General features: G+C 42.3%; 1 protein-coding gene across 5 annotated transcripts in view; it reads right to left on the reverse strand.

Moving 5' to 3' along the window:
* Positions 1–15,487, reverse strand: part of PARD3B (par-3 family cell polarity regulator beta) — a 399,412-nt gene extending 383,925 nt beyond the window's left edge. For 2 of the 5 annotated variants that reach the window (XM_066999115.1, XM_066999116.1), the window contains exon 1: positions 15,156–15,487. In XM_066999115.1, the coding sequence (XP_066855216.1) occupies positions 15,156–15,275 (120 nt within the window). In that variant the 5' untranslated portion in view covers positions 15,276–15,487. The remainder of the gene's footprint in view (positions 1–15,155) is intronic. The other 3 variants (XM_066999112.1, XM_066999111.1, XM_066999113.1) reach the window with 2 other exon arrangements.
* Between the last annotated feature and the right edge of the window lie 221 nt (positions 15,488–15,708).

The raw sequence follows: 15,708 nt of genomic DNA on the forward strand, positions 1-15,708 counted from the left end.
TGTTACATGCCAGTTTGTTGTCATTTCAAATGCTAAATTAACCAGCCTCCCTTCTCCCTTTACTTCTCAGTAGCAAAAATGACTGATTGAAGAATGTTCTCAAGGCATAAAGGACCAGCACGCACTGCCAAATTCTGTAAAGATTAGTCAGCTTTACTGGTTCTGGCTAGCCTTTGAAAAAAAAAGCATGCAGGAATTTCAAAAAGTAATAAAAATATCTAACAGCATAACATTACACAGAGGGAATTATTACATAATCTCTCATACATTTTTGTTATGTTACTAATTCACGGGTTTTAGGTTTTGGTTTTTGAGATGCAGAAAAGACACCCTGTGAATAGACCAAACAACCTCTATCTGAAAGGGTACTGGCGGAGCTGAGTGATGGAACCACATGAAACCCAAACAAAGACAACTCTCTCATTCTTGAGATCAACTTCCATCTTCACCTGACTGAAATACAGAATATCCCAGAATTAACACATCATCAAAATCTTAAGCCATAAAGGAAGCGGATATTGGCTAGATAGAAGACAATAAAGAACAGAATGAGGTTATTCATTCTTTCATAGAAACCCAATACTGCTTGTGTACAGAAGCGTTATTCCCTTCCCTTATCCTGAAGTGCAAAAAGACATTCTTTCTCCCACTCCTCCAAATACCTTCAGGAAAACAGAACCACCAAAGAGTTGGGATGGAACATCTTTAGAGATTTACAAGGAAAGAGAAGAAGAAAGGCCTCTTCAGCAGTGGTGAAAAGACTTTCAGCTCAAACGTGAAGAACGACACGTATCTCAGTTACTGTTCTGTGGCACCTTTCTCCACCCTTCTGACCAGGATGGTCGTTCCTGAGCTGGGGTGGGGAGCGAGCACACAGAAACCTTCCTTACAGTTTTAGTCCAGCCAGTACAACCCCGTGAAGAGAAACTTCAAATGACAGCAGCCAGTAAGCAAACTTGATTAAATGCTGTATTTGCACATACATCACAACTGTGTTGAGATGCCACCAGTACAACCTTCTATTTTATTTGCAGTTTGATGCCAACCATCACTCTTATAGAGGAGTCTAACGTACTTTAGTCAGCTACCTTGCTCATTCTTCCAGGGCTCCACTGTATCCACATACTGTGGCTCCACACATTATAGAGAATATCTGCAGAAGTAACATTTTTCTGTACATTTTAACAAAAACCTCTTGGAAAAGTCTACAACAAACAGGACATAAGAGGCATTTTTTCACAAAAATGCTTCAAGCTGACCAAGTTATAGGAATGCTTTATCACAATGCATCATCAATAGTACTTCCAAGTGCAACGTTACCTTCTCATTAACAAGTGATTATACCACATTTTCCCAGCTCACATACACAAGCACTGGTAGAGAGCCCATACCTGAAGAGTTCAGCTGCTGTATTCACTGTTAAGCATGAAGGCTTTTCAGCAAAGTCATTGGACCTACTTCCACTAGGCAGCAGTTTTATCGCTACACACTAGTGTCTGAAAAAGAAAGCCAGCACATGCAATGAAGCCGTTGATTCTTGCTACCAGGTAAGGAAAGTCATTGTCAGTTAATAGGAAAACAAAACAAAGTAAACAAACAAAAAAAAAAATAGTAACATCAGCATTTGCTGGTACACCAGTCACTTAAGGTAAATGATTTGGCCTTCTATAGAACATGGAACAACTTTGGCTGCATTATTAGAGGTATTTCTTACACTATGCATATCCTTAACAGAGTTAGGCTCCAAAACATAAAAGCTATAGTAAAAGTCTGAAAATTCATTAATTTTTAGCAAGATTACAGCATTATTTAACAGTCTAATTATTAAATTGTAGTCTGCATCTTTGAGCATTAACTCACCATCGTCTAAAACTGTATACAAAGTGCTTCACATTCATAGCTTAATAACAAAATCTAGCTTTTACTCTTCTTCACAATTTAAAGAAGTTCCTTTCCTCATGCTTCCTAGAACTCATTTTTCCCCCACATTGCAGTTTTTTTACTAAACAGTATAAAACTTGCAGTGTGCAAGATGTTTCAGAATTGAAGCAATATTTAAAGAATGCTAATAGTCCACTACAACCTATTTCTAAACAATTACTGTATACGTGTTATGTGGAGCTGAGACCTGCACTCTTGAGTCAGCTATGAACACTAACATCCTGGATTTTGCTATACCACCAAGTTGGGTTTTATTGCTCTAAAATCCACATTGATAAGCCAAACAGTTAATCTGTACACACACAATGCATAAAAGGGAACATTTCAAACCAGAAAAATGGAAGACATTTATAATCACCACAGCATTCACATTTGAATGACAGCTAAACATAAAGACACATCAAGCATTCAGCCATCTGGAAAGAAGCTGGTATTTTTTCATATTGTCTATTCTCAAACCTTTAAGACAAGAGTCAGAGGTTGACCAAGACTTCCATTTAGCGAGATGGTCTTTTCATATCTACAGCCATTAATAAACCACATTATGAACAATAAGCCAGACCTCTCCACTTCCTTTGAATTCAAAAGATGGCTCTGTCATACCAAGATAAACAATGTGTGTATGCTGCCAGATGTATATTACAGATGAAACATCTGAAGTTACCAAAACAGACCCACCTAGTTGTCCTAGTCTCTTTGAATATTGCTTATTTAATAAAACAAATACAGCAATGAATATACATTGTTCTTCCAGACAAGAAATAATAGGTTAGCAACACAGGAAACTGCAAAACCCATACTATATAAAACATACATTTAAAAATAACCAAAGTGGGTATTCAGTCTATATTCAGAGCTAAATGGTAGAGTTAAATGTTGCTGCAGCAAAAACAACAAAAACTACAAAATATCAGAGACCTGGGATGAGGAGATTAAGACGACGTAGTCCAACATTAGCAATACATCTTTCAATGCTACATGAAAGGTGTAATAGTAAAAGGCAACCTGCAAGTACTAAAGCAAAGCACCTACGCCTTTCAGTTTTTGACTTGCTGCAATTACTCCCCCAAAACTGACAAAATTAATTTAGATGGGAGCTGGCCTAAGCCAACATTTTTCCAGACTCAGGGATTAAGGGGTCAACACTGGTATACTCCCATCTGATCTACCTTACGTCAAGTACAAGTACATGAAAAGGGTAACAGTTTAAAGCAATTTTGTTCTCTTGACAGTTTTGGGAAAAAAAATAGTGGATTTAAAAAAAAAAGTAATTATGAGGGGAAAAAAACTCAGAAGCAATATACTTAAAATGCACAGGCCATGAGTGTTTTTTTCAAGCATTTCCGAGCTATGTTGAATATTTTAACAAAATTCAGAATTAATTTTTGCTTATTTGGAAAGCCAGTGGAGTGCTTTTTATGAGAGTTTTTCAAGTAAAGTTAGTATCTCCCACCAGTCAGCAGCTGAATGAGAGCCATTCAAATAACTGTTCCTGAAAAAATTGATACAGAAAACTTCTTCGGGTTTTCAAGTGCTAATCTTCTTACCTAACACAGAAGAGCTATCATTGATCACTGACAGGATAGACCTCAGTGGTAGAATCACCTCCCCATTCCTAAAAGCAGATCTCTTCCTTTTCACTGCCATCTAAACAAACCCTGCCTTACAAATACTACTACAAACATGCTGGTCCTTTCCCATGCACAATGACAAAATGTCAATGAACTTTCTGCTTTTCTTGCACAACACAACCATTTCAGGTTTCCAACTCCTTAGGGAGTTTTCGTTTTGTGTATTATAATGCCAGGAACTCCTAAAACAGTTGTTCAGAATACATTCAGTACAAGCAGCAGAGGAAAATTAATCATGACTTGGCAGCAGTTGGGTTTTTCACATGAGCATAATTCTGTGGGAGCTGAGCATGTTAACTCCCTTCAGTCCTTTAAAAAAAATCTCAGCAAGTCTTTCTACCCCATGCAAGACCCAGGTAAATTCAATTCAAGCAAGCAGTCTCCTTCCCAATCTCTTGGTTTTGGAGCAGTTAAAGAGCAGGCTGAGGTACCAGAAGCCGAAGAGGACAGCCAAGTTTCCAATATCAGTAAAAAAAACACCGTCATATTTGTTAAAAAGGTAAATGCTAGAAACAGACTGACTAAACAAACATAGTACCCAACTTCTGGAAAACATGCTGATAATGTAATTTGATGTCAGCATACTGCTGTAACCTGTCCTACAGGATGGGAAGGTAACAGGTTGGATCCAGAGGAAGATACAGACAACTTCCATAGAAAATCTCAGCAGAGCAAGTAACCTAAAGAACATACAATTGAAGTCAATCAGTCAAAGCAAAGCACGACATGTTTCTGGCAGATTAAAACAAACCAGGTATTTCCTCAAGTTTAGAAAAATAGCTTGTAAAAGTAATCCAATAGATTGTTGACAACCCCTCACAGTACTTACTTATTTTATTAGGAAGAAAAATTATACGTTAGCAAAAATCATTATTAGAGCCAATAACTTTTTAACTCAACACAAGCGGTTTGGAGTTAAACTGCATTTTCATAAAGAGTTCACATTTGATTGATGCAATAATGTATTTGTCTCTTTTTCCTGCAGGCTTAAACAATTACTGACATTTTCTCCAATGCAAGCCCTCTGGAGACTACTGAGCTAAAAAAAAACCTACTGCATCACTTCTGGGTTCCACACAGGCTTTCATCTGGACTAACTCACAGTTCAAGACAAAGGAGGATAACTGATAAGAAAGAACTTAATTAAAGTAACTTAAGCAGTGAATGTAAGACAGGAAGGTTATTTTAAAACCAGAAGCTTAAAGAAAATGTACATGAGATTCAGTGTGTTCATCCAAGTTACTACAGATATAATATGACAGGCTAGAAAATCAACAAAGGAAGTTACCCACTTGTCTCACTAACTACTTTAACACATTGTTTCCAAAAAACAAAATCCCCATGTTCCTCAATTAAATCTGAAATTACTGTTTTCACCTCAGCCCTCAAAGCTCATGTCATTACCTTAGCTTTCATCCTCCTCTGGACAGTGGTTGCAACAAGGCTTTTAAGTAAAGACCACATCCCTTTTCATTTTTCTCTCTCCCAACTCCCCTATCTTACTCTCCTGCCTCAGATAATTCAGATAATTGTGATTTCATCCTGGACAGCAACCGAGAAACAGTTTTCATTACATAGCTGCATAGGCCTTCCTACCCATAAAAAAAAAAAAAAGTGCGACCAAGCTTACACTGCTGTAAAACTGCAACCTCACCTTAACCAGATCTGTAGAACCCCCAAGTTATTTCTACTTTTAAAACTAAACGCGGTCATAATTAGCATTGTTTATTGCTTCCTCTACTTCAGCACTACTATACTCCTGTTCTCTCTTCATGGTGTTTAGCATCTAGGAGAAAGACAACAAGAAACCCAAGATGAGAGAATCCTCCTTCAAAATCCTTATCCAACAAGATAATAATTTTTTAAAAATTACAGAGAATGTTAAAGCTAGTAGAGAGAGAATTTAAATAGCTGCTCAGCCAGGAATCCACAGGAAAGATTCTGCAGCTGACCTTCAGGCAGGAATTGCATGGTTAGACAGCATACGCTAATCTGACAAAATATGGCTGAGGAAGCTTCTTATCCAGAGTTCCAGGTCACGCAGCGCCTTCCTTACTCCTAGAACCCACCACTTCCAAAAGGTCCGTATCCAAAGCAGTCAACAGCCAACACTCCCACTAACAGCAAAATCTTCAAGTTGGCAGTCTGGTCCTGCTTTCGGCTTGTGCTCAGAAACAAAAAAAGAAGTAGGCAGCAGAGAACATCAGTGCAAAGCTTTATAACACACAAAGCATTATCGAGCCAATTCATCACTAAATTAGTAGTATCATGGGGGATTATTAAAAAATAACATAGTTTAGGCAAAGGTCACAGCACACAAAGCATGCCGCTACAAATAGCATTCAACAGAAAATGCCTGAACTACAGGAACTGACATGAATAGCGTTTCTATGTCCAGTAGCAGTTAGATCCCTAGAACACAGAAGAATCATACCCCAAAGTACCTGCATGAAACTCTGTCCTAATCACTATTAACTACAGCATCCATCATTTCAAGACTACAAAAAAGGAAGGAAAAAAGCTAGGAAAGACTAGGAAAACTTCTGATTTGAGGTGAAAGAGAAATAAGGTGCTACACAGATTTATAAAGATGCATTTATATTAGGTCTGCCTGCCCCACAGGGGCACCAGCCAAGCAAGGGAACAGCTGCATAGGAGCCCAGGCATCTTTTCAACCAGTCACCTTCTGGAGCAGCTGAAGATCATCTCTTTGCTCACTGGAAGGACAGAACCTCATTAATGGTAAGTTTCAGGGAACTGCAAAAACACTTCTTAATCACCACTGCTACCTTTCATAGGTAAGCAGAAAGCATAAATCCATACCCAAATTAAAAGAAATAAACCTCAACTGTAGAACAGTCTACAGGTGGGTGGTCAAGATCCATTCCATAGTTCAGACACTGGACAAATCCAACCCGTACAGGATTAATTCATCAGGATGCATGACAGGATCATGGACATCAGAAAAAATGGTTTAGTCCTCTTCAACGGTCCAAAGAGAGACATGCTGGATTCTAACTCCTTGGGAGCTGGAACTGTTCTTAGTTGACCTGTATACTGACGTCCTTAAAAGAAACAGGACATGATCGTATAACGAAATCTTCTCTCTTCACAGAGAATGTGAGACTTGGATATTCAGGTTTGATAATAAAGATCAGCTCAGATGTTGACACACTGAAGAGAATGAAATAACATTTTCTGTCACAATCTGAAGGTCTTACAAGGATTTAAAAAAGAGGGTGAAGAGAGAAGCCGTTCAGCTTCTGGACAGAAAGCCACACAGTTTTCCAAGAACTAAAGTCTTGAAGCTTGTCTGGATGCATCAAATTCTGTTTTAGACTAATTGTTCTATTTAGCTCTGTCGAGTGAGAAATTACTGCAGTTGTATAAAGGAAAATATTTGGGCGACTTTTTAGCATGCACCCTCCAGTTACTAGTGTTTTGTTGGGAATCTGGAAAACATTCCATCAGATAAGCTGTACTGCAAAACCATTTGGCTCACTGGAGTCTCACCTTTAAAGGCAATCCCTAGCCAGAAAAAAATAGTCCAAACAGCCAGCTGTCAGCCTCTACCTATCAGACTGAACTCCGTGCGCCTACAGCCATCCATCTTCCTCTCTGTGTACCACTCAGATAAACAAGATCCTTATTACAGGCTGTAGTTTTCTTTTCCGTAGATACAGCAATCAAAGAAAAGCCTCGCCACAGCGAGGCCTCCTACTTCAGTACCTGCTGCCAACGCACACCCACGAAACCAGAGAAGAGCGTGGCTGAACCTCCCAACTCCAAAGCACCCCCAAGAGCAAGTCGAAGCACGGGAGGAGTGCTATGGCACCTGCCACAACAAAGCAAAGACATGATTCTGAATGGATATACCGGTGGCACAAAAATTACAGGTTCATACTAGATAGTGAGACAAATTTGGATGACAGATTAAAACATTACAATGGTTCGTTTAATGGAGGTATCTATAGCACAATCAGTAGGCATAAGAAAAATAATTTATAGAAACAAGTCTTACATATTTCTTCTTTAAAGTAAGGGTAACAATCCAAAGAAGTCCTATCCAGTGCAATCAGTAATTTCATATAATAGGAAGTTTGCTGTACATGGAAGTTTTTGAAGCAATGCTGCACAAGAAATAAATTACTGATGATACATCTCACATAACTACCTTGACACCACGTGAGGAGAACAAGTAACACTTCTATTAGGAGCGATGCTAGATAACATACTGTGGTCTTCTTTCCGTAAGGTCTTGTATCAAGCCCATTTTCTAAAACTTTTACATGACGCAGCTTGCTCAGTTTACCAATGTATTCAGGGCACAGTCTGGTCAGTGGCATCTAGAAGTCTGTTTCTATCAAGAGATCATTCACAGGAACCCATCACAGCTGTTAGCCAGCTCCCCAGCATCAAATGGGTGTATCTTTATGCATAAGCAAAACCCAGGAGTGAAATATAAAAATACAAAGCAGAATCTGTTTTCAACAATACTAATCGCTCAGGCCCATTAGCATCGTCCCATCTGTTAAGGAGGGAACACAGGCATCCTAATAGGGAGCTGGAGGGAGTTTTCAATAACGAAGCAATAGGTCTTCATGCCTAGGAACGCCGCAGTTATGACATGAGTGTCATTAGGAAAGCCTAAAGAATGTCATGCTCAGTGGGGGAGGAAATCGCTGCTTCAGCAGCAGGACGCGAGACTGCACAGTGTGGTGCAACTCAAGCGACCTCACACTGAACAGCTGAGGAGGAAAGCACAGTCACATAACGTGAAGCAACAGATAAAAACTGTATCTATTACAAACAATAGCTTTTTTTTTTTTTTTTAAAGAAAACACCAACAGAACACAACCCCCTGTTTTCAAATACTTTGAAAAAACTAAAGCAGCATTTTATGCAGTAAGCAAAAGCATCTCTCAGTTCCATCCTACGCCAGAAGGGAATTTTTTGAACATTAAACTGTCATACTGCATGTTGCTTCCCGAGCTGGAAATAAATAGATGAAAAACATCATTTGGGCTTTGAACTTCTTCACAATTGTACAAGAGCACACACAGTTTGTGTTCACGTGGGCAGAGTAACAGCAATCAGCCACTACTGAGAACTTTGTACTGCTCTTCGACGGCTTCCTTACGTGACTGTTTGCACACCCAGTTATTAGAAAGTCTTCGCTGTCTCAAATGAGAACAACTGAAGAGTACTCAGAACTTGATAAATATGTTCCAGGAAACAAAAATGAAAACCCTGTACTATCACATAGATTGATGCCTGACCTGCAATGTTTCCAGGATCAGCTGTTCTCAGTTTGCCTACCGAATTTCCACCAGCTTTATCCAGCTCTACCCTTAAACTGAGTTTTTCCCCTGAAGCCCATTAACATCAGGTAACAATGTTCAGCCAAAAGCACAAGTTGCTGGCAGTACTCTGCTTCTAAAAAGAGAGAGAGATACAACAATTAATTTTTCAAGTTACATAAGTACATAAAGTCCTGTAAGACATTTTGTGTAAGTCTGACTTCCAGTCCAACAACAGTTTTTGTTTGGATTACAAACACCTGTTCAAAAGAGAAAGGAGACTGGAAACCTACCAAAAACTCATTACATCAACACTAGTAGCTATGAAGCAGTACAGAAGCAGACTTCATAGCATTTTATGCAGAAGTGATAGAAAAAGCAGGCACTTTTAACTCTCCATTTTTCAGGATCTCTGAATGAATTCAACTCACTTCGGACCAAACAGAAAGCCACTGTCAGCAGCTTGTATACAGTTCTGCCTCCCAGCACGTATGTAACACGCACATGTAAAACACACACTCACAATTCATGTGTGCAAGGTAGTCAACAATAAACCCTCAACTTGCTTCTCACAGCATCAAGTATTTACACAGCTTGAAGGACAAACACGCTTCTTAACAGAGCTCCTCTGACAACTGGTCAGAACTACACACATGGAAGAACTGAACGACTAAACTCATGATTTCTCAACTTGTAAATCTGCAGGACAAAGAGAAATTCACAGTCTAGGAAAACACTTTACAAACAAATCAAATTCTAGGTAAAGAGCATCTCTGTTCCTGTGAAGCCATCCCTTCAGAAATGCTCACACAAATACCCACTGTGAAACTTCTTATTTGAACTATGCCTTAATTAGAAGGCTTTGTACAACCACCACATTGACTGCACAGCCCACAAACATGCTGATTTGAGGAAACCAGTACCCTTGGTTTCACCTGGTCCCCTGGAAACTACTTTAACAACTCGACCTAATTTGGTGTGCCAAAAGAAAAAAGAAGAAAAAAAAAAGAAATAGAGAAAAACCACAATCATGCTAGGACAATGAAATCACCAAGAGACAAAAAGCCAAGGAAGAAAAATTGTCAAAAGTGTACCTCCTGCATGATTAAAGAGAGTTACAAGTTAACAATAGAACTCATACAAAATTTCTTTAAGAAACTCACATTTTCCGCCACTTTCAAGCTATTTCCTGTATCAATGAAGTATCACCACTATGGTTAAGCCAGTAACAATTTGTTTTATATAAACACTTCTTGAAATACTTTGTCTCTTTCCCTTTTCTTTGCCTACTTATGTGGCCTCTCTTCCTGTTACGTGAGTCGGTTGCCCATGAATTCATGCAACTTATATTCTGTCTCTTTAGCACGCTATCATAGTGGACAAACCTGAAGGGTGAATGCAGAAATGATAATGAACTGTTCACTGACATGCATCAGTTTCCAAGACAATTTAAAATTTTGCTACCATACTGTAGCTTATATAGAAATACTTTGGCAAACATGGGGATGAATGGTTAAAAACATTCCTTAGTGAAAGTACTTAAACCAGAGCTTACTTTACCCATTGTTTTGGTAAAACAAAGATCATGGATTAACTCCATTCCTATTAGAGCATAAAATAGGAAACTTGCTAAAACGAACTCGGACAGAAAAGAGAGAAAAGAAAAAAAAATAAGGACCAGGTTCATGACAAAAGTGCCATACAAATACAGTTGTATTACTCTCTCTTTAGGAAGGACTAAGTACTCATGATTTGCACAAAACACAAAAGCCTTCCTAACAATGGACTTCTTTCAAAACTTCCCACCTATACTTGGTATCTGCTGAAGAAATCTGTTATGTTTTTACAAAAATTTTTCATAAGCATAAAATTTTGAGTCAAAACTTGTTTCCCTCTCTCTCCCCCCACCCCTCCCCTGTTTTCAGGGAAACTGCAAGAACATTGACTGCTCCTTCTGCTTGCTGGCTGATTTACAACAGCAATACATAATTCTACAAAACTATCTATCACGTTGTGGGGCAGACAAAAATAGAAAGAAGGGGAAAAATCTATTTCTTCAGTTGGAATTAGAATCTGATACAGTCATTCTGCAGCATTAGCTCTTTCAGTGCCTCTCATCTGGGTAAGGTGGCCAGTACAACCCAACAGCCCGCTGTTCCCTCTCCCATCAGAAATACACCCGACTCGAATCAGCTTGGCCACTACTGTTCCTGCTCCCCACTCAGTCTGACTGCCAATTCACGTTACCGTTACCATTGCAGAATCACCTGCTGGCTTTTGTACCTTCTCATCGATGGAAGCACACGCTGCAATGCCCATCACAACTGCAGACCAAGTCCAGGTGAGACAGCCCAACACTCACATTTGATCATGTGTGTCAGCGTTCCCAACAGGAGGCTGACACATTTTCAGACACTGAAAATGACCCACTCAAGAATTTAACCATGGCTTAATCTGCACATTTTAAGCTGTATGTAAATGGAAAATTACAGCATTTATTAACTTTTTACATGTTTCCTTGTCCCACCCATTCAACTGGCTTCTAAGAACAGACTTCCAACAGCCACGGCAGTCACGGCAAGCAAGCCTCTGGGTGAGCGCCACACACACAAGCACGAGTACATTCATAGGCAGGCGATAACCGCCGCTCCTCCACCCCTAGCTCCTCAAGAGGGACAAAAAAACATCTGGACCAGCAAGGTTTGTTGTTGTTGCTGCTGTTAGACATTTCTACGTGGACTCCAAGTTTCACTGCAGGCTAAAGAAAAGTCCCTGTGAATGTCACTTCCTAGGCTCAGGGCCATCCTCTTTGGGCACTTTCTGTACCAACAGCTGTTAAAGTTCTCTTTTAACATGCCGTGGACCTAGCATCTCCAGCTGAACCAACAGCCTCACTACAAGGCTGGCAGCTCAAGCACTGTCCCCTGCTTTGGGGAGCGGTGTCTCAGAGGGGAGAAGCACGAGCACAATGCTGCATTTAGCTCGATTGCATTTAGCCTTGGAAGCACCGCGGAGCTGCTGTTAACAGGACCGCACAGACCCAGAAAACACAAGAGCTTAGGCAATCCTTCAGTGCTGACCCAAAATCTCTTTCTCCCTCCCATCCACATACTCAGGGAAAAAGAGAAGACAAAGGTCTCTCAATTCACTGGAAAACAATCGAGGAGGCACCTTGCTTTGCATCCAAGGGCCGTGCCTCATGGCCCCAGAGCAGCAGACACACAGCATCTCCTGCCGTGCGCAGTACATCCACTCTCACTCAAGCGAAGAATCCTAAATACAGATAACAAGCAAATGCTCCCTAAGGCACCAAAATACCAAGTTACAAGAAACAGTAAAGGACTGGGCTGACAACAAGGAATCAATTCTACTGAATCTACCTGCCAGCAGGAAGCCTTAACACACACGTTACCAAACAGCAAAAGCAGATCCTGACTCACAAAATTCCATCAAACCTCACTGAAACACAAGTAACTTTCTGAGATGCCAGTCACTTATCTGAAAATTTATTAACAACTCTCACAAAGAAGACAATTAACAAAACATTTGCTTAACCATCCAAGACAATTCACAGAACACAGGATTCTCTTAGCTGACACTGTCACACGGACAGTGGGTCCCAAGTCCAGGCAGGTGTTTGAACCTGTGATGGTTGGACCAGATGATCTTGAAGGTCTTTTCCAACCTTAATGAGTCAATGAACCTTCCAGAAAATCAGGTCTGCCCGCTCAGCACTACAACAGTGCTCCTGACAATTCACTGCTAATCTCAGAAATACCCCAAAAATAATAATCCCAGTCTGATTCTTCAGCTGAAGCCACAGCCCTGTATTTTGTTGTTTGAATGACAGCACTTGAGCTTTCATGAGCAATCCTCACCAACGCAGCCCAGCCAAGAAACCAAAACAAATTTGCAGAGAAAACACAGCAGGCTACAATAAGCGACTGCCTGCAGAGTTCTCAGCTATTTACCAAAAGTCTCATGGAAATGCAAGACTTGGCCATTTGTTGCATCAACTTTCCCCTCATTACAAATGTAGGTTTAAAGAGTTGCTAAGTACTGTAAGCCACTAAAAATTTTGCTAGTATTATAAGCAATAGAAACCCAAATATCTTACAATACACATGAATTAATATTCTAATCTCACATCTTCCCCCTTACCAGACACTAGAAATCCGTCAAATGACTGCTGTGTAATGGCAAAACTCTGCTTCCAGAAGAACCCTTGAAATACAAAGCTTCTCACAGACGTTTTTGGGATATTTGACAGTGTTGTAACTAAGAAAAAATTCCCAGAGCTTGTATCCTAGCTACCTTTTCATTTTCCATTCTGCAACTATCAAAGATGTTCCTTGCGTCAATTTTCCTGCCTTCCCCAAATACTTAGGCACTTTAACAATAACATTTTCCACTTTGTTTTTCAGAAGTTGTTAACGCTTTAAAAAAAATTACATAAAGCACACTTAATGTGCCAACAGCAACAGCAGTATTCTGCCACAGGAAGTATTCCAAACATTCTAAATATTTTGAAAAGAAAAACAAATACTCAGTTATCTTTCACATAAACCTGTTTATGCACCCACACCACACAACAGATTTTAGTTGTTGATTATCTTGAAATAATCCCATTCCCTATGGCAGTCTATGTTTTTGTTAAAAAAAAAAAAAAAAAGTTAGTTTTAGAACAAGCTAGAAAAAAAAATGGCAAGACACCCAATCCCTCCATGTCAGATTGGACAGAAACACTTCACAAAGTAATAAAATGAATTGTTTGTGACTTCTGTATGACCTATTTATCCAACCCCAAATTTTCTCCTCTGGAAAGAGCACCAACTCCAAATACATCTGACAAGATGAAATTCGTCTACTTATCTTTTTGGCTAATTCCACTGCAGACCACGTAGACTGAAAAGCAATTAATCAAAGCCCTGAAAGAAAACTGTAAATTTCCAGTGAACAAGAAGGAGGTAGGGTCCACAAGTCATCAAACTTTAAGTGACTTGAATGTAAACCTGTTCTGCATTTTTCAGGTCCTCAGGTTGATTCTGCCCCCCTTGCCTCTTTACCAGCCCTCGTGTAAGCTGCGAACCACCATTACGCAGTGTGACCAGCCATTTCTGAACAAACTGGCCTGCACCCGGTACTGAGTCCACCTGTGATGCAGGGTAGGGAACTGAGGACTTCCATCAGGATAAAGCCTGGAAGTTTCATTTGGAAAGACAAGAAATACAAGGTCAGAAACGTGAACCCTGCCCTCTCTCTCACTTTGCCGCAGAGAAGGCAGGATGTTTCAGACATCACACCACCTGAACGAAGCATAGGAGATGAATGCTTAGCATAAAAATCATTATCTAGAACTATCACCTGAACAGCAAACTGGATACAAAACCCTAAGACGCATTACAGGACAATTAGTTTCTCATAGCTTCGGTGTTTATCTGAACCTCTCTGAAGCTGTTGGGACTCTTCCCCTATAAGCTGCTCCCTGAGTCTTCTAGAACAGGCAGGGCCTGACCCAAAATGCAGAGAGCCCATCAGTCCTCTCTGAAGGAGTCTGAAGAAAAAGAGAGGCGGGAAGGAAAGGCGTATGACGTATTTAGACAAAAGCCTTTCAGGCCACCTTCTGGCTGCCATCATGAGACTAACCCCAGGGTCATCACAAGTACGGGCTGAAACCATGTTTTAAGTGCCTGAGTTCTCCTCAACCAAAGCACTTGGTTGTGGTGAGCCCCATCCTTGAACGGAGATGATTTGGCAGTTTCGGGGCTCTGAACCATGCTTCGGCACAAAAGGTCGCGTTGACTGTTGGCCATAACAGCACTAAGAAACCTGCAGATGCTTTGCCGTTATCACACACGTGCAATATTCGATAGGGAAGTTTTTCACAACAAACGTATCCGTCAGGCCCTACGTGCGCCAAGGCCGGTTAGGGCAGGACACTCGCTGAGGAACCCTACCGGGGCGACCACGACCCCGGAGCCGCCTCAGGTGCTGGTGACGGATTTAGCACACCGCTAGCGAGCTTCTCCCAGACCTGCGGGGCAGAACAAGAGTTTGACTTCCAGCTTTGCTCTAGGGCGACCGAACCCTCGGTCAGCGGGGGCAGGAGCCCGCCCGGGGCGCCAGGCAGAGCCCGCACGCTGCGGGCAGCACTTTTATTGTACTCGGACGCCTTCGGAGGAGGGTGCGCAGCCTCGCCAGGCCTCTGCCAGGCCCCCAGCCGGGCCGGGCCGTGCCGTGCCGGGCCGTCCCCAGCCGCTGCCCCCCGCTGCCCCCGCCTCACCTTCTCCTGCGCCCGGCGGTAGCGCTGCAGGGCCTGCTGCGTGAGGTCGCGCACGCGGAGCTGCCCGTCCTTGCAGGGCACCACGATCCCGGTCCGCCCGAAGCACACGGTCACTTTCATCTCAGCGCGCCGCCATGCCCGGCACGGCACCGCACGAACGGCTCCGCACCGCGGCCCGGCCCGGCCCGCCGCAGGTGCCCGTGCCCGTGCCCGTGCCCGTCCCGGTGCGCGTCCCCGCGGCGGGGGCGTGCCGGCAGGTGCGCGCCGAGCCCCGGGGCCGCGCGCGGGCAGCGCCGGGAGCGAGGCCGCGGCCGCTGGGCTCCTTCCGCCGCGGCGGGACAGGACGCGCCGCCCGCCCCGCCCCGCCCCGCCCCGCCCCGCTCCGCTCCGCGCGGCGGCACGGGCACGGCGAGGCCGCGCCGGGCCGGGCCGCGGGCTGCTGGGGGCGGTGGGCACGGCACCGAGCCTGGCAGGGCTCACGGAGCGCCCGGGCAACGCTCTGAGGCACGGCGGCTGGGGCTGGGCGGTTGTGAGGGGACCGGAGCCGGGCTCG

The sequence above is a fragment of the Anser cygnoides genome, chromosome 6 (assembly GCF_040182565.1).
Source record: "Anser cygnoides isolate HZ-2024a breed goose chromosome 6, Taihu_goose_T2T_genome, whole genome shotgun sequence".
Classification (NCBI taxonomy): Eukaryota; Metazoa; Chordata; class Aves; order Anseriformes; family Anatidae; genus Anser; species Anser cygnoides.